The following is a 19,711-nucleotide window of genomic DNA, read 5'->3' as shown; positions in this document are numbered from 1 at the left end:
TTATTTGATTATTCAAGATTGTTTTAGCTATCCTGATTTGTGTGTGTGTGTGTGTGTGTGTGTGTGTGTGTGTGTGTGTGTGTTTCGATATGCAGCCCAAATTTATCTTTTAAAGATATGTATTGAATTGTATTAGAATTTTGATTAGGAAAGCATTGAATCTATAGATTACTTTTTGTAGATTTCCATTTTACTGTTGTTATTTCTACCAATCCATGAGTATGGGAAATCTTTTAATATCTTCTTCAAGTTCTTTTTTAAATAACTTGGTGTTTTTATCATAGAATTCTTGGTTGGAGATACTCCAAGATATTTTATATTATTGGAAGCTATTGTGAAAGGTGTTTCCCCAATTAGTTTCTCAGTCTCTTTGTTATTTGTGTATAGGAATACTATTGATTTTTGTGAGTTAATTTTGTATCCAGCTACTTTGCTGAAAGTGTTTGTCAGCTGCAGGAGCTGCAGGCATCTCCCTGTGGAATATGTAGAATCACTCATGCATCCTATCATATCACTTGTAAATACAGATGTGTTGATGTCTTACTTTTTAATTTGCATCCCCTTTATCTCTTCCAGCTGTCTTGTTGCTGTAGCTAAGACTTCAAGTACTAAATGAAATAGTTATGGAGAAAGCAGACAAATTTGCCTTTTCCCCAGTTTTAGTAGAATTTCTTTTATTTTCTCTACGTTTAAATTGACGTTGACTGTGGACTTGGTCTAAACTGCCTTTATTAATGTGGAAGTATGACCCCTTTTCCTTAAACTCTCCAGGATTCCTATGACAAAGTGGTACTGGATTTTGCAAATGGTCTTTTGTGCATCTAATGAGATGTTCATGCAATTTTTGTGTTTGTTTATGAGTTGGGATCACATTTATCAATTTACAGATGTTGAATCATTTCTACATCTCTGGGATGTAGTCTACATTATTCAGTGGAATGTCCTTTTGATGTGTTTTTGGGTTCAGTTTGCAAGAGTTTTATTGTACATTTTTACACTCTGATTTCATAAATAAAATTGGTATGCATTATCTTTCTTTGGTCTTTATATCACTTAACTGTCAGCATAACTGTGGCCTCAGAAAATGAATTGGGCAATAATCCCTCTGTTTCCACTTTGTAGAATAAATTGAGGAGCCTTGGCATTAACTGTTTTTGAAAGTCTTGTAGAATTTTGTGGTAAAACCATCAGTTCCTGGGCTTTAGTTGTTGTTTGTTTTTTGTTTTGTTGTTTTTGATTTTGGGGACTTTTAATGACTGATTTTACTTCACTCGGGGACACAGGTCTGTTTAAGTTGCTCATCTAATCTTGATTCTTCTTTTGAAAATGGCATGTATTGAGAAGACTGTTTGCTTTTTCTTTCTCTTTTTAAATTTAATTTATTCTTCTCTCATATAATACATTGTGATCACAGCTTGTCCTCCTTCTACTACCTTCAATTCCCTCCCCACCTCCCCTCTTCAGCAGGTCTCCTCTTCTCCCATCTCCCTCCTCAGAAAAAAAGCAGACCTCTCAAGGCTATCAATCCAACACATACAAGATACAATAAGACTCAGCACTAATCCTCACGTCAAGGCTGGATGGGGTAACCCAGTAGGAAAAAAATGGTCCTAAGAACAGGTAAAAGAATCAGAGACAGCCCCACTCCCACTGTCAGGAGTCCCCACAAATACTAGGCTAACAACTCTAATACATGCAGAAGACCTCACATAGACTCCTGCAGGCCCTGTGATTGCTGCTTCAGTCTCTGTGAGCCCCCAAGTACTTTGCTTAGTTGATTCCTTGGGCCAAGCTCTCCTGGTATCTTTGACATTTCTGACTCTCACAATTCTTCTCCCCCTCTTTTGAGGTGTTCCCCAGGCTCTAAGGGGAGGGACTCCGTGGAGGCTTCCAAGCTGGGTTCTTTCTCTCCTTAATGTCTGGCCATGGATCTCTGCATATGCTCTCATCATCTGCCAGAATCATCCACTCTGATGAAAACTAAAGTAGGTAACTCCTATCTATGAATATCGCAGAACAACATTAGTAATCATTTTATTGAATTTTTAGCCAGTTGTGTTCGATTATACCCTAGGTCTCTGTGCGACCCACCCCTCCATTCTTGGCAATCCAGGCAATGTCAGCCACGAGCTCTTTCTTCTGGTGTGAGCCTCAAGTTAGACAAGTAATTGGTTGGCCACTCACACAAGTTCTGTGCCACCACTGCCCAACACAACTTGTAAGCAAGAAAGATTGTAGTTCAAAGGTGTGTGGCTGGGTTGTGTACCAGTCTCATTACTGGGAACTTTGCATGGCTACAGAAGGTGGACAGTTCAGGCTCCATATCCTCTATAACTAGGGCTCCTCGCTAGGGTTACCCTCACAGATTCTTGGGATTTTTCTACAACACTATGTTTCTATATGGCTCCCCAAATGCCCCAAATTTCAAGTGTCTCTTCCAGTACTCTCTCCCTTCATCCCTCCTGCCCCATTAGTTCCCTCCTCTTCTTATACTCATGTGCCCCCAGTCCACCTGTAAAATCTATTCTATTTTCTCATCCCAGAGAGATCCATGGGTTTCCTGCTAGACTAGCCTTCCTCTTTACCTAACTCTCTGGGAATACAAATTATAGCTTGGTTATCACTTTCTTAACAGCTAATACCAGTTTATTAGTGAGTACACATCATGTTTGTCTTTCTTGGTTGTGACTTCCTCTCTCTGGATGATTTACATCCATTTACCTGAAAATTTAATGATGTCATTTTATTAAACAGCAGAGTAACACTCCATTGTGTAAATGTACCATGTTTCCTTAATCCATTCTTTAGTTGATGGAAATCTAGTTCTTTTTGTAGTTTCTGGTTATTATAAATAAATCCACTATGAACATAGTTGAGCAAGTGTCTTCATGTAGGATTGATGTTACATGAATCCTAATAAAAACCTGGAGCCAGACATCAGGGTGAAAGCTGAAAGACTGAGAAGCAGAGCAAGCTGCAGACACCACCTCTTACCTCACCAACTCCTCAGTCTGACAGCCTCACAAGAGAGCAAATTCCTGTCTCCTCCCTCCTTATATTCCTTTCTCTGCCCAGCCATATCACTTATGTTTCAATCTTCCTAGTGCCTTGATTAAAGGTTTGTGATTCCAAGTGCTGGAATTACAGGTGTGTACCACCATTGCCTAACTCTGTTTCTTTTTTAGACTGGATTAATCTTGTGTAGCCCGGCATGGCCTTGAACTTATAGAGATCCAGACAGATCTCTCTCTCTCTGCCTCCCAAGTGTTAGGGTTAAAGGTGTGCGACAGCACTGCCTGACCTATGTGGCTAACTCCGTGGCTGTCTCTGTCCTCTGATCTTTAGGCAAGCTCTATTTCTTAGAGTACAAATATATCACCACAGATTGACCTTCTTTTGGGTCAATTTTCTCAATTATCTGAGGAACTACCATATTGATTTTCATAGTGACTGTAGAAGGTTTTCATGCCAAACATCAATGGAGGAGTGTTCCCCTTATTCTACATTGCCAGCATGAGCTTACACTTGTGTTATTGATCTTAGCCATTCTGACAGACATGAGATGAAATATCAAAGTAGTTTTAGTTTGTATTTCCCTGATGGCTAAGGATGTTGAATATTTCTTTAAGGGTTTTTCAGTCACTTGGCATTCCTTTATTGGTCTGCTTAGATCTGCACCCCATTTTTAATTACATTATTTGGTTTGTTCATGTCTAATTTCTTAACTTCTTTATATATCTTGGCCATCAATTTATTTTAGAATTTCTTATTTGATGGAGTACTGGATTTTAAAATATGTCTGTTGATTGTATATATTTCCTTGGTGTCTGTTGTCATGTCCATGTGTTAACTCTAATTTTATTAATTTGGATATTGTCTCCATGCCTTTTAGTTCATTTGGATAAGTGTTTGTCAATCTTATTTTCTCAAAGATCCAATTCTGTTTCATTTACTCTTTTTATTTATTTATTTTTCTATTGTATTAATTTCAGCCCTGAGTTTATTATTTTTTGTGTGTTTTTTTTCTTTTTGTTCCCAGTTTTCCATGTGTGCTGTCAGGTTCCTTGTGTATTATCCTTAGAGGTTTTTTATTTAGGTACTGAATGCTATGATTTTGCCTCTTTGAACTGCCTTCATTATGTCCCATAATTTTGTGCTGTCTACTATGTATATCACTGCCATCTATAAGTACGGTGTATCTATCTCTATAACATCTATTATCTGTCTATTTATATCTACTGATCATTCATCCATCTATGTATCATCTATCAATCTATCTATCATTTGTCTCTCTCTCTCTATCTAACTATATAACAATTATCTGTCAATTGATCATCATTGTTCTATCATCTTCATTCTATTAATCAAACACTCTGTCAGTCAATCATCTGTGTATTTGTTATCCTTTATCTTTCAGTTATCTATTTATTGACTTTCCCAAATATCTTTCTTTTATCCGGTATCCATTTTCATCTTTGTCTACTTCATTTATTTTATCATAATGAAGTTGATAAATAAGAGAATATTCATAATTCAATTTTCATCCATGTATTTTTAGACTTCTAGAGTTTGTGAGTGTGAATCAAGAGTATTATTTTTCCACCTTCTTGGTGGCATCAAATCCCATCTGTTATTTCATTCACATGAGTCTTACCTTAAACTCAACTGAGTAATTTCTTTTTAGATCAAAAATTTTCATGATCAAATCTACTTCATTATTAGCTACTTACTCAAAAATTTCAACCAACATACCTTAGCATAGAAAGATATATCATGTATATGTGGTAGTTGGGGCCACTTACAGTCTTTCACACCCACCATTTGAAAATGACACTATTGTGAGACTTTTGTTTAGTGAAGAACAACATATCCAAAACTGTTCACCCAAGAAAGGAAATCCACAACAGACCAATGATTACATTAAAATCCAACTTTGTGAAACAATGTGTTAATTGAGATTACCAAGAGCAGTATGGATAAGGAGTTACTTATACAAGCAAGGAATGACTCAGAAGCATTACTGAAAGCACAGCTCAACATGGGTGCTTAACATAAAAGCAGAAACCCTAGAGCTCTCTGAACAATTCTCTGGCAAATCAGCAGATCTAAGAAATCTCCTCTTAGAGCTCAGCAGGCCCAGCTGTCTACTGTTCCTATAGATCTGGGAAGCAGTAAGAGTGAATCTTGCAAATTTCAGCTCTCTAGGACATGTGAAGTTTGTTTAGCTCTTGAGTCCCCTGAGCCTCTCCACCTCCCACTCTGGGCCAACCATGCTTCAATTCAGAGAAAACTGTTATAAAAAGGGTCCTGAAGAACTGAAAAGAGGAGGATCAGTGCACAGGGATGAGAGGAGATCATTAGATCTTTCACTGTGTTTCTCTATCTGTGGGAAGTTATGGCAAGGCTTCAGTGTCTGCCTGGCCAAGCCATGTTCTTCCTCAGGGATAGCATGTGATTCTTCATTGTTACTCTAATAGCAGCTCTGAAATACAAAGAACATGGGGCTCCTGTCCCACATTTCTAAGACATAATACCCAAGAAGAGCTTTTCATTTGAACCTGTGACCCCACCATATGCAGGATTCAACAGATGTTATGATTTTAATAATAAAACCCTTGATGAAGTTCCAGATACAGTGACACTCTGGAAATTATAATTTCAGGTCACTGATAATGTTTCGAGGGTCAGTTCACCCCCCTAAATCCCCCAACCCAGTACATTTGGTCAAGATTCTTAGTCATGCTATAATATGTACAACAGTAATGTGTTCGAATAACTTTGATAAAGACATATTCAACACAGGGAATTGGATACTGTGCTGGCATAATATGATTCCCAAAGGACGTGCAAAAAAATTAAGGCTACAAGATGGAATTCATGTATTAACAAGTTGACATTGGAGTGGGGGACTATTCTGAATTATTCTGGATTTATTCAACCACACGGGTTTATACAACAAAATAATGAAAAATATAGTAGTAGGCAGAGCAAGGAAGACATCATAAGGAAGACACTGTGTTGCCAATTACGACAGTGGAGGAAGGGTCCAAATGCCAAGGAATACATGATGCTTACAGAGCTGGAAGGCTAAAAGAAATGGATGATTTCTTGGTGCTTTGAGCAGTATAACGGTCTTGCAGATACTTGATTTATGCAATTGGGGCTTGTTTCAGAATTGTGATCTAAGATACAATTAAAGTAGGACCGTGAAAATATGCACATACACAGTGAGTGGGACAAGGAGAACAGAGAAAGACTCAGAGCTAGAAAGGGCTGAAGAAATAGTAAGAATGGTATGTGCAAAGAGAAAAAAATCTTCAAATAGTCCTAAACCTTAGTAGAAGATTTGAAAGTATTGATTGATAAATAATGGAAGATGTTGATTATTGCAAAACAGACTTAGGGAGGCAGATGATCACAAGTGAGCATGTATTTTTTTCAGTATAAACACAGTCTTGAGGATCACCCTTATATTTTCAGTCCCTCACTCTCTCCTCTCCAAAATTCTATCAGTAACTATGAATGCAAGACAGTATGTCATAGGCTGAATAGAAGAAACCAAGTACTACAGCTTAGATTCAGAGACCCAGTTACAGCCATCTCATCAGAGTACTGAAGAGATTAGATCATCCTTGGCTGCCACTAAAATCACCTAGCTTTTATGTTAAAAGAAGATCTAGCTTTGGTGGGAGTCCTGTCTTCCTTGCTAACTCACTTTTATTTCAAGACTCACCAAGACACAGAAAGGTGGTGTCCTGTGTGACCGCGATGCTGACATTGCCTCAGCACACTTAGCTTCCTGGCTGTGGACTTTCACAACAACAGATAATTGTGAGAGAGTGAGAGCCATGGGTTGTGTGAGGTCTGAGTTCTCGACCACAGGATTTCTTCATCTGATACTACGTAGGAAAAAGGAACAGTTTTTTTTAAATACTTAGTTTTCAGTTGCTCTTGGGTAGTGTCTTAGAAAAGGACAGGATTCCATCTGTTTATATTTCAGATGAGAAAGTAAGCTCTCCCTGAAGCCAATGTTTGGTGGTTCTCAAATTTCAGTCTTTTTTGTTTTTATCTTAAATTTATTTTTATTTTTTCCTTGAAGAGTTTATTTTGCATTCCAGTTAGTCTGAAACTCATTTATGAAACACACACTTGCCTTAAATATGAGTTCCTCCTCCTTCAGCCTACCAAATGCTAGGAATAAAGGTGTGCACTACCATTCTTGTCTTTAGCTGTTTTTTTTTTTAATTTTTATTTTTAATGGAGTAAAAGTTTACTTAACTGACAGTTCCATCATTGTAGGTAAGTCATCAAGACAGTCACTGGAAACAGACAGTTGGTTACAATGCACCCATAGTTAGAAAGCAGAACTCAATGATGCATGCATATGCTCAACTTGCCTTCTTAACTCTTGAACATTTCAGAATATCCTGCCTAGGTGATGGCTCCAACTCCCTAAATAGTAATCAGATTCTCACCCCAATTAAACTAAACAGGAAAAAAATTTCTCCAGATATGCCCATAGGCAAATTTCTCTGATTTATACACTCTCTTTTAGACACTATTTTGAAGTACATCTAGAATGTAGCAAGTTGACAAGGAAAAGTAAAGAGCATGCTGGCACAAAAATCAAAATAACACTGCTATTTAATATTGCATGAAATATTTAGAAATGAGTTTTCCCACTTGTTTCAGATACACCACTGTTTATTACATACATGAAGGCCAAGAAGTTAACACACCGTGGAGTTAATTGAGTTTATTTTTTTATTTATGTATTTACTTATTTATTATTGAGGTAACTGCAGCTGCTATGAAGTTTGTGTTTTTAATAGCTATGCCATGAACAGAGGCCAAGGTCTCACAACTACTCTCAAATATTCTAGATGTTTGGATCTTTCTAGTGCCCTATTTTTCACTATGTTCTCTGAGTCTTTGAAGGGGTTGATATAGATGTTCCAAGAAGGTTGTTTGTCTCTATATAGTGTTTTAGACCATGTGGGCTAAAGTTGAGGAGAAATGACTAAATTTGTTCTTGGAATACTTTAGAGCATGACCTCCCCTTATCCTGGTGCTTTCCTTTCTTCTCCTTTTTGGTTCTCTCTTCTGCTTTCCTATTACATGGATTCTGTTACCCACTGTTCTTTATTCTCCACCCTCCTTAAGTTCCCTTCTTCTCTATATCACACCCATCCCTACAAGCTTCAGACATACTAATAAAAGATATGGCATCAATAAGTATAAGAGCCAGAGATTTAGGAAGACAAAAGCAAAATGATGTGTCTGGACATGACAGGATCTCAGCATTCCTGAACTCACAGCAGCTGTACTTGCCTGCATAAGACCTACACAAGATCAAGACAGTCAACATTCCAGCACTGAGGGAGGATGAGTATCAGGGACCCCAACTCTTGAATGTGGGAGGAGTTAGAATGAGTGTTGAATATGATCAAAATACCTGTGTATGCTTATGAAATTAAGAAAAATGTATTAAGATCTCTTCCTTTATTTTCGTGATCTTTTTGTTTAATCTGTCTGTCTCTCTCATACACACCTACACACAAACAAACTCATGATATGACACATATGTATATAGACACCATAATGAAACACCCTGCTTTGTATGGTAACCTAAAATGTTAATGAAAGATTAAAAAATGTACAAATATATTCTTAAATCTAGCTTCCATGTATAAAAATATGCAGCATTTAACTTTCTGTGTCTCTCCTATTTTAGTAAACATAGTGATTTCCAGTTGCTTCAATTTTCCTGCAAATATTCCATTTATTTTTATTTTGTGACTGCATGTTGGGGGCACAAAGGTACTTGAGCCCACAGATGATTAAGGAAACCTGCAATGGTAAGCATGCATGATTGTATTTTTAAAGAAAAGATATAAGACCTGGTTTTCACCCAGAAGGCTGGGTAATGGGGATGATAAATAGCCTGTTGGTTTGTGATTTCTAAAGGGCCAGGCTATATCAAGCTCTCACAATCAAGACCAGGGATACTTAAGATTCTAGATGACCCTTAAATTATTTATAGAGCTAGAAGCTTCCCCATGCTCCTGCAACCAGAACCAGAAGTGACTCATAGCCTAAATTACCTCTAAGCTATATGTATGAACTCTGAGGACTGAATGAACACTGGTAAGGAACTGCTTCTCTGTCTCTGCCTTTTTTCTTCCAGATTTACACAAGAAACCTCTTCTGTCAGACCTGATGGGCCCTGTGGTGTTGTTAGGAGAAAACATGACATTGTCCTGCATCTCTGAGCATCAGTTTGGCATGTCTCATCTCTCTAGGGAAGGGCTGATAAGATTTTGTCTTGCTGAAGCACATACTGGTTTTGAGCATGAGTCTCGACTTCATTTCATTCCTAGGGACCTCTGCAATCTAACTGGTTGTACACTCTATACCTTCTTGAAGAGGCAACTATGTTGAGTACCTCAAAATTCTATATAAACAAAAGACTCACTCATTTTATTGGTATATGTTAATGATATTTAATGATGTTATACAAAATAATGGGTCTCATGACAATTTCTTTTGTGGATATGTATTTTGATCACATTCCCACCCAACTATCTTGACTTTCTTCCACTCCAGCTGATACCTTCCAGATATTGGATCTTAAAATATGCTGTCTTTGTAACTCAAATGCTGTTTGTCAAAGTCTTCTCTCATCAGAAGCATGTATATATGTCTTTAATATTTCACTGTAGACTTCCCATCAATTATAATGCTTTCTAAGATCTGGCAGAAGTAAGGTACATGCTATTTCTCACATCATTCCATTACTATGCTGCTGAAAAGTTAGTTCCTCTGAATTGAAAGATTATCTTTTGGAAGTGGAATTATTCAGACTCAGGAAGAAAAGAAAACCTCAGAATTCTCAGGAATGTCCTGAAGCATACAAGATTCACAGATTCACAAGGGCCCTCCAAAGTTATATGAGTAATAACAATAGCTGAGGAGATGAGATCTTTCAATTAGCCAAGTGTCCTATAAGTTGTATAGGGAGCTCCAGGGATGCAGTTTTATGAGTCATCACACATGCTACTTTGGGCTTTTGGTAATGCAGCCACTTTTGACTCACCCATGTTCCCATAATTACCCTTCCTCCATGATTCCTCAAGTAATCCTAATAAATTCATCAGTTCAGTAAAATAAATCTGGCTGGATCATTTATTGGATCTGTCATTGGTGCCCTATGTGAGATCAACAGATGTTTGCTCATATCTCCCCAGAAAGAGTCACACAACCTATGTACACAATAACAATCCTAAAATATGGTTTCCATTTCTGTGATAAAACCCCATGACCAAAGGCAACCAGGAGTGACAGATGTTGGCTTAAATCATTTACATATACCAGGTGACAGTCCAGTGAGGGAATCCAAGCAGGAACCTGGAGTCAGGAAGTTAAGCAGATTCCATGGAGGTTCACCACATACAGAATTGCTGCCCATGGTTTCATAGCATTTTTTCTTATACAACTTAGAGGACCTGATCCAGCGGGGCACCACCAACAGTGAACTAGGTTTTCCCACATCAACCATGAGTCAAGAAAATGCCCAACAGAATTGCCCAAAGACTAATATTGTGGAGCCAATTTCTCAGTTGAGAGTACCACTTCTCAAATGACTATGGCTTGTGCCATGTTGACAAAACCAACGAGGATACTATCCCATATGTTCTCTTTTACACTTTCATGCCTGAATTATGAGATGAAGAATTGTTTATTGTCTGTCTGTTTGAAAAGGGAGATTGTGCTGGGCGGTGGTGGCGCACACCTTTAATCCCGGCACTCAGGAGGCAGAGGCAGGCAGATCTTTGTGAGTTCAAGGCCAGCCTGGTCTACAGAGCGAGATCCAGGAAAGGAGCAAGGCTACACAGAGAAACCCTGCCTCGAAAAAAAAAGAAAGAAAGAAAAGGTAGCCTCCAAATTGTGAACTTCCTGTGTGAACCTCTCAAGAGTGGAATTTTATTTGGAGTCTCTTCAATCCAAGTTACTTCCAATAATGCTACAGAGAGATACTTTCAAGGGCAGAGAAAAAAACCACATAAGGTAACAAAGAAACCCAGTTCAGAATTACTTAGTTGCCCAGGCTGGTTCAAACTTTGGGAATTTGACACCAAGTAGTTTATTGCAAGTATATTTAGACACAGTTAATTTTTGGAAATGTCTCCTGATGTAATACAATACCCAGTGTACACCGAGATGTAATAATATTGAAAATCAACTTAAAGGACCTGATATTTCTTACAGGAGGATGGGCTCTAGAGATAGGTTAAATGTATTAGCCTAACGGCTGAGGGAAGGATCTGTCATGGTTTCAGGCACACAGAAAATGGTTAAACTATTAGCCACCTCTTATCCTGGTTGTGGGAGCTTGGGGGACCCCTTATAGATAAATGTAAGGTCCATCTATATTAACGTGTATCTCCAGTCATGCTTGTGGGAGCTTGAAATTACCCCACCCTTCTGATAACAAAGATCATCAGGCTATTAATCACCTCCAGTTCCCAGTATTCTGAATAGAAAAACAGGTTAATACAACTTTTTATTTGAAAAGACAACCCTGCATGCTTAACATTGCTAATTTCCCTATTGATCTATGGGCACAAGTACCTTTGTGCTCCCAATATCCCCTCCTTTCTAACTTTTAAAAGAAAAATGGTGGGTCATAGAGGCCAAGTTTGAATGTGCTTCCCCAATGGTTAGTCCCATAAATACAAGAAAGTGTAAGAGAATTACAAAACTATTTAACAGAGGACCAAAGACAGAGGAAAGAGATCTTAACCATAATGGCCACTCAAAGGTCCCTTGAGAAATTTTGTCTCTCTTTATATAAATCTTTATTTTTACCATCAATAGAATGATGAAAATCTGACACATTAAAGCAACACACGAGAGGAAGTTGTTAACAATCAAGATTATGCTTGAGTAACAAGTACACATTCATTTATTTCTATTGTGGCCCTCCATTCATCATCTCTTAATAAATTTCTGCTGTTATAAATCTCTTAATAAATTTTTGCTGTAACATGAGCAGTTTTACTAATCATACAGGAATTATCTAATGAGCACTAAATGCAACAGGATTTTCTTCCTGGACTTTCTTTGAATCGCCATTGCTAAAAATCCTTTTCCAGATTCATAACTTTTGCTTTTGCTGTGATTCACTCAATTTAACCATGACCATATGTGTGTTTATTGGATTTGAGCCTGGTGGAGTAACCAGTAAGTACACAACCAAAGGCAATGAAACACTTCTGATTTGGATCATTTTATGTACACCTATGGCTCATGGAATATTGAAGGAGGGAGGTGGAAATATTGTAAGAACAAGATCAAAGCATTTGCTGTGAGATTGTGCCTCCTAGTGATGTCAGTAGCTATGCCCACAAAGTCTCTTTAACATGATTTCCTAAACATTACCTGAACAACATGGTTGGAGAAAAGCCCATGAGGACTCATCCTTAGACACAGAGATACACAGACACACACACAGAGACACACAGAGACACACAGACACACTCATGCATATACACACAGACACAGACACAGACACACACACACACACACACACACACACACACACACATACACAAATAATTGTAGGCAACTGAGGAATGCTGAGTGTGGGAGAAATAGTGTACTCCAGGGAAAAGCACACCAGTTGGTTAGCTAAAACCCAATATTCAGGCCTGAAAACATGCATACATGGAATAATAATAAATAACACATGGACTGAGCAGGTTATATTTTGGAACATATATGTATATACCTATACCTATATGCATGCAATAACATTGTGGAAGACAAGGGAGGCTTGTAACAGCTACAGGATTGCCAATGTTTCTGTGATGTGAAACAGTGTCTGTTGGATGGAACCGGGATGCTTCACCCATTAACTCACAGTAGCTGTGAGCTGCTGGCACAAGCCTTGCAGAAGGTGAAGCCAGTCAGGACTCTAGCATGGAGAGCAAAGGGGCTCATAAGGCCTCAGATCTAGCCAAGGAGCTGTTGACAGTTGATACCTGCTAGGGGCAGAAAAGTCACACTCCCTCAATCCATGCGTCAAGGATCATTGCAGAAGAGGAAACAGAAAGATGTACGAGCCAAAGACAGTGGATGACTACAAGGAAATAGTGTTTTCCAGACCTAGCAGGGCAGATGCAGTTTTGAGCTCACAGTGGTTATGGCAACATGCAAAGACCCGCACAAGCTCAAGCCAAACCAAATCCCAGCATGGAGAGGGCAGATGAACATGAATCCCACCCCTAACTGAGAAGCAGTTGGCATTTGATGGCTTCTGGAAGAGGGAAAGTCAGTTTTCTTTAAGGATGTGAGTCCTGATAAGTCAATCACACTCCATTTGAAGACCACACATCTTAGAGTATATAGGTAGTACCAGAAACTCCCTCTCTCTCCCTCTCCTTGTCTCTCCCCTTGTCTCTGTCTCTGTCTCTGCTGGGAATGCATCCAAAGGCTTCAAAAGTGGTAGATAAGGTCTTCTATTGGTGCCTCCTGATTATCTAGGATGAGTGGCCATCATGCAGGGCCAGTTGTTTCTCTTAAATTACCATTCCCACCTCCATGCTTTTATCTGGGATAGCCTGGTTTTAACATTCGGTATTCTCATTATAATATATAAGGCCATTGATTTTATAAACATTTTCTTTGCTTCTATATTTATTCATGGTTCTGAAAGTTCAAGGTTCATAGATCAATGTGTCCTGGCTACATTGTCATTCAAGTCACAGCATTTTCTCACTTCATTTTTTCTCATTTCACTAATTGTTTATTGAGAAGGATTGGCTTTATTTACAAAATGTAAGGTCATTGGTTATCTCTGACCAAAGAATCAAGAGGGCACCCAAAGTTCTGAGAGTCTCTTGATGATACATGAAGTATGCATGATGGCTGGCATTCATTATACAGAGTGCACTAGGAACAAATATTATCTCAGATGTCCTTAGTTTCTGTCCGTGGAATGTGGGGTCAGAGTCTTTTTTCTTTTATGGCTTCTTACTGGTATTCCAGTGTCCTTCTACATAACTGGGCATAGGTCACATCCTGCGGTTCCTTGGATGTAGTAGCCTGGAGTGAGACAGAGTTGGAGGAAGGTATGTGCTTGGCACTGGCAACTTCTGAAGCTGGAATGAATAGAACCTACCTGAGGGTACATCTCTCTGTTCTCTCCTGATTGATTATTCTTCATGTCCAGTACTTTTCCTGACAGTGGGGAAGGAGAGGTACTTCCTGCTCTATGAAGCCTGGAGGGTTTCACCTGGGCATACACAATTCTCTGGGGTTCTTCATCAGATGGGTTCTGCATCAAAGAGGCAATGAGATGGATAAAGTGACTCCTAGTTCCATTCAGGATCTCCTTTAGACATAGAGAGCCTTTAGAAATTTAATTCACATCATATCATTACTAATGGAGTCTTCATAGGGTTCCTGAGACCTTGGGGAATCTGCAAGTGTCCTTCCCATAATTCTGGCCTGTTATCCTCACACTAACTCCTGTTTTCCCAGATCCAGCAACATTTTCATCTTCCTGTCTGAAGACCTTGGAACCTTCTGTATTTTCTGCTGGTTAATTAGGTGTCTGTGTGGACCTCTTCTGGCATCTCCTCAGAATATACCCAGTAAAAGTCTTCCCTTGTGATTCACACTGGCTCTGTGTGCCTCACAGTACATCCATTTTCTCTGTTTCCCTTTTCCTAATAGCACACCACACCACAATCGTTCTTCAGTTATACACATCTCATTTCTTAGCCTTGAGGTGAGCTTGGAGTGAATGAGGAACTGTGTTCCTTGATGTGTTTGCAGCCCTTAAGGAAAGCTATAACAAGAAGATGCTGTATGTGGTAGCTTATAGTGCTGTAAGCCTTAGTTTTGTAAATGTGCCTACTTTTCTGAGGTAGTGCATAATGCTTCCATTATTTCTTTGTGTTTCTGTTCTAAGCACACATTTCCTAACACTTTGGAATTACTTGCTCTTTCTCTAGAGCTTCCCTCCTTGCCTTGTGGCTGCCAGACATCACTTAGCTGATCTTTATCCTGGCTCTCCTCAGACATGGCTTTCACTCCATTTCTCTTCTCTATTTTCTTTTTTTCCTCCAGGAAGCTGATGAGATTTACAGGTTACCTTTGTTGTTGTTTTTTCTTTTAAACACTAATAAAATTGTTCTCAAGCTTAAAATAAAGAGGCTTTCTGTGGATGGCAGGGTGAATGAGTATAGGAGGATCTTGAGAAATGAGGGCGCAGTGACTCATATGTCCTTTCAAGTCTTTAGACACATGCTAAGCAACAGACAGATGACACACATCAAGAAATGAGACAGGAGAAAAGGGTCACATAGTCGTAGTGAAACCAAGAAGAAGAGATCATAGTTCATAGAGGCAAATTCTTCCAGAATGGAGGGATCAACTGTGACTGATACTACCACAATGAGGGAGTGATAGACTAAATTGGGCCATAAGCTCTTATCACTGTGAATGGGGCAGCAGTCTCACCCAACTCTCCAGCTCTACACTCTCCTCAGGTTGTGGGTCCATCACAGAAGCATCTGTCAGGTTAGAACAAAGGAGTTAGCTCTTGGCTATGGAATCTCTCAGTCTCCTCGATCCATGCCCTTGTCCCACAAGCAGAGAGAGTACCAGGGAGTGTGCTGAAATCTCTGGGTTCATTGTGAAAGTTCAATCCCTCAAAGTGTTGACCCCAGACCCTTCCTATCAGTCTTGTGATGGTGACATTTAGAGCATTTCCCTCCCCAAGGACCTCTTATTCTCACACTGCTTTTCTTCCTTGATGGCAGCATCTAGGCTGGATCTGAGGAGACAGGGATTATCAGATAGCAGTGAGGTCTATGGCAGGTGGGAGTCTGGGTCTCTGGAAAGGAGTTACCTCTTCTGAGGGACTCTATCTCTGGCTGTTGGGTCTGTATCCCCTTCAAGAAGTTGCAAATTAGTCTCCCTTTGGTCTGCATGAACTGAAAAAGTACAAGCTATCTGGATGGGAAGGCTCCACCAATAGAAAATTTCATAGGAAGAAATGGAATGTAAAAAACATGATGTAAGTATACAAATACTGCCAGAGATGGAAAACCCTACAAAATATTTGAAATTTTCACAGATCTGGAGGCTGCATGGTTTATTTACCCACCACATCCATACACCCATCACTATTACCCTACTTACCTGCCTTCTTCTCTTTGCCTTTACACTGATATCGGAAGAGGATGAGAAGAATAAGGAGGAAGAAAAGCAGGAGGAGGCTGACCAAGACTCCAATGAGAACCTTCTGGTACCTTCCCAATCCTTAGGCACAGTTGGCATGGTGCATGAAGAAAAGATGTTATTTACCCAGGCACCTATTGTATGCCCAGCCCACTCAGAGCCTCTGTCCTCACAATCATGCAGCATGGAATTGTTTCCATTAACCAGACAGAAGGATTAAAAGAGCTGGGGTTTGAACCCAACATCTGACTTTCAGTCTTGTCCTTACTACAAAGAATGAGGTACTTGTTCTAGAAAGAAAGTTTCAGAATATCCAGCCCCAAATATAAATCTTTTCCAATGTAGTATAGTGTGCCACCATTGTTGTGGCAGAGGGGACATGGTCTTTCAAAAACTGGTGTCTGATGGATGAGACTCCTGCTCATTCAGGAGGTCACAGCCAAGGACAGCACAGGAAATAATTTGAAGGTCTGGGCCAATGCTTTCTTTTATACTTGCAGAAATCAAGGTAAAGACTCAGAGAAGGTGATTTTCCTCAAGTTTGGATCACAAAAGATCATCTTGATTTCCCTTCACTATACAATAAAACCTGTCCAGAAATCTAGAGGCTAGGAAGAAACTCCATTAGGGAATTCAAGACTCCAGTGAATCAGAGGTTGGCATTAACAAGGGTATGGGATCTAGGTAGAGAGATATATTGAGGCCGTGGCTATGTGAGGAACAGATTATCTAAGTGGGGAGTAGGTCTAGTACTTTCAATTTATGAACTTCAGAGGAAGCTTCACCATCCCACAATGATCCCACTATTTCTGTACCCATTGCCCATGAGATCTCTACCTACCATTCTCAGTGTGGGTGGGAGACTGGTCCTTGGATTCTGCCAGAGATAGATGGAGAAGTGAGTATTTGGACTTCAAGCACTTGACAGTTTCTACATCAGTCTGGATTTTAAGTACTTCCAACTAGCTATCACCTTGTTGGAGATCAGATTTTGTGCCTCTGGATTCCTGTTTGTCTGTCAAGATCACAGCTCAGGTCAACCAAGCCTTAATAAAGCATGTCACTGAAGGTAAGGAAAGGATTGAGACTCTGAGGGACACAAAACTTCCTGATTGAGTCTGTGCACCATTTTTTACCACAAGCCTTTGATGACCAGCTCTTATCATGAGACTGTGCCCTTTATTTCAGGAAATATAGACAAGAGGAAAATGAAGGACTGAGGATGCCATTGGAGACTGTTCTCATTGGGTTTTGCTAATTTAATACAAGCTAGAGTCATCTGGGAAGAGGCAAATCAAATTGAAAATATGCCTTCATCATATTGGCCTGTAGGCAAGGGTGTGGAGGCATTTTATTGATTGCCTGATAGTTGAAGTGGGAGTGGACAGCCAAGTCCAATGTGGGTGGTTCTAACTCTGGGTAGTTGGACCTTGATAATATAAGAAAATAGTCTGAGAAAAAACACTGGAGAGTAAGCCTGTAAGCCATGTTCCATTATGGCCTCTGCTTCAGTTCCTGCCTTGAGTGCCTACCTCTAATTCGCATGATGGCCTGTAAACTATTAGAAAAAAAAACCTTCTTCCATATATTGCTTTAGATCATGGGGTTGTATCACAAAAATAGAAACCAAAGCAGTACAGAGAAAATGTCTGATCACTCAATATACTGTCTGTTCTCAAGCCCTCCTGCTTCTGCTAAATTCCAATGAGTCACTGAGGGGAGTAATTGCATCAGGGGTTGCTTAAGGCTGGTGCTCTATGAGGTGTGAAAGTCTTTGGGACTTTTGAGTTTCATTATTTTACTTTGAGGTTAGAACGCTTCTCAGAGCAGATCCCTGGGTGACACTCTGCATTAAGAAAGGTAGTGTCAGGGGTTCTTACCTGAGACCAAGAGGTGAAGAGAGTCACTTGATTTTGACCACACCTGGGGTCGGTTCCTAAAATAGCCATAGCATCTGAATGTACCATTGTGGATGGTGGTCACAGGGTCCAGAACAAAATGAGCTTGAAACTCCCTATTGGCACTTTGCTGTGAGTCCAGGGTCCATTGGAGGTGGTGCTTTCCTTCCTGGGTCAGAATAAATCTGCCAAATCCCAGCGATGAGCTGCACTGCATGGTTATGGTCTCTCCTGAGGTCACAGCAGGGCCGGGCAAAACAGACAGGCTTGGTTTAGCATAGACTCCTAGGATACAAGGGGAAGTGAAACAAATTTAAGCTACCCACATTGTACTGCGGGATTGGGCGCTGAGAAAAGTACCCTGGAGAGTTGAACTCCTTCTGAGTGCAGAAGCTGTGCTGAGTGGGAACCCTGATTCTTCACTCACCTGTTAGCACAAGTTCCAGGGTGTCACTGTGCTCTGACCAGCCAGCAGGGCTCTGATAGTTACACTTATATATCCCTGCAAAGTCCATTGTCATGTGTTCAATATAGAACTTAGCCTTGTCCAAGCTTTCCAGAGGGTATTGTCTGTCCCAAAAATCCATGCTTCCCTCTTTAAGCAAATGGTACTCCTTGGCCTCCCAGGACCCCTGACACCAAATAGTAACAGGTGCATTTGAGGCAATCACAGAGTGTGGCTCAGCCCAGATTTTGGGCTTTGTGAGGGTTCCTGCAAGGAAATCAAAGGTTGAGTCCTGGTATAATTCTCCCTCAGACACCAAGTCTTAGTAGGGCACTAATGGGCATCACAACATTATCCATAAACTTTACAAATCCCACATTGTGAAGAGATGACCAAGAGGAGAGCAAAAATAATGTCTGGTATCCAGAGTGAAGAATAAAATCTTGGTATGGATGGAAACACTCACCTGCCAGGACTGCAGTCTTCTGTCCCACATTCAGTCCTGAAAGAAAATCCACTCTGAGAGATTTTTTCAGTCTGAGAGACAGGGTCAATATCATGGAGTTTCCAGATTCAATAAGACCTATGTTGGAGTAGGGTTTCTTACAGACTTGAGTGTCCACTCTCCCTCTTCATATCTTACCAAGACACAACAGCATTCTGAGCATGGGGACCATGGTGAGTTGTTGTATTATTATTGCTTGTGCTCCTGGGGCAGCCCAACGATATTCTGCAGAAACATCAGACAGGCTGTTTTCAGCCTGGAGGCAGGTCCTTCCTGTCATGGGTTTGCCACATCAGTACTGTCACCAGCTCACCACAAAAGGAACTTCTCTTTGTTCCTCAGTGCAGGACTTTTGCCAAGTACTGGGGCTTCTGAAAAGTCTTTAGGAAAAAAAAAATGTTTTCCCCCTCTATTCATCACAGCTTTCTTCCTGTCCTGTGTGTTTTCCAAGCCAAAAAATAAGCATTCACTTGTCACAGCATGTCATTTCACAAGGAGAAACAATTGCAGACCCCAAATATGCAAAAGTCGTATTAGTCAAAATCAGCACTATGGTCTAAGAAAAGATTCATTTATGCTGTTACAATGAGAAGCTATAATCTCAAGGTAGGT

At 39.9% G+C, this 19,711-nt stretch overlaps 1 protein-coding gene across 6 annotated transcripts; it reads right to left on the bottom strand.

Moving 5' to 3' along the window:
* Nucleotides 1–13,803: 13,803 nt before the first annotated feature.
* On the bottom strand, nt 13,804–19,333 carry LOC102911490 (leukocyte immunoglobulin-like receptor subfamily B member 4A). 6 transcript variants are annotated; one of them, XM_076569207.1, is made up of 11 exons: nt 19,238–19,333; nt 19,061–19,096; nt 18,577–18,861; nt 18,132–18,434; nt 17,093–17,128; nt 16,213–16,332; nt 15,920–16,004; nt 15,807–15,844; nt 15,529–15,581; nt 14,183–14,338; nt 13,804–14,106 (listed from the first exon to the last, which is right to left on the bottom strand). In XM_076569207.1, the coding sequence occupies exons 1-11, from the start codon at nt 19,269–19,271 to the stop codon at nt 14,035–14,037; spliced, it is 1,218 nt and encodes a 405-aa protein (XP_076425322.1). In that variant the 5' UTR covers nt 19,272–19,333; the 3' UTR covers nt 13,804–14,034. The 6 variants fall into 6 exon arrangements, with proteins under 6 accessions (XP_076425322.1, XP_076425318.1, XP_076425316.1 ...); XM_076569203.1 differs by having other exon boundaries at nt 14,179–14,338; nt 19,061–19,321; XM_076569201.1 differs by having other exon boundaries at nt 19,061–19,321.
* Nucleotides 19,334–19,711: the final 378 nt, after the last annotated feature.

The sequence above is a fragment of the Peromyscus maniculatus genome, chromosome 1, assembly GCF_049852395.1.
Source record: "Peromyscus maniculatus bairdii isolate BWxNUB_F1_BW_parent chromosome 1, HU_Pman_BW_mat_3.1, whole genome shotgun sequence".
Classification (NCBI taxonomy): Eukaryota; Metazoa; Chordata; class Mammalia; order Rodentia; family Cricetidae; genus Peromyscus; species Peromyscus maniculatus.
The sequence above is the reverse complement of the archived record's forward strand: the minus strand, read 5'-3'. Positions and strand labels throughout refer to the sequence as shown.

Bases quoted from the DNA above. Each gene is read 5' to 3' on its own strand.
- LOC102911490 (XM_076569201.1), bottom strand. From the start codon at position 19,154: ATGATATTGACCCTGTCTCTCAGACTGAAAAAATCTCTCAGAGTGGAT. The intron at 15,845-15,919 runs GTAACTCCTTTC...CTGTCTCCTCAG, and splicing joins GATAGAGTCCCTCAGAAGAG to ATCCAGCCTAGATGCTGCCA. The intron at 15,582-15,806 runs GTGAGAATAAGA...CTAACCTGACAG, and splicing joins CATCAAGGAAGAAAAGCAGT to ATGCTTCTGTGATGGACCCA.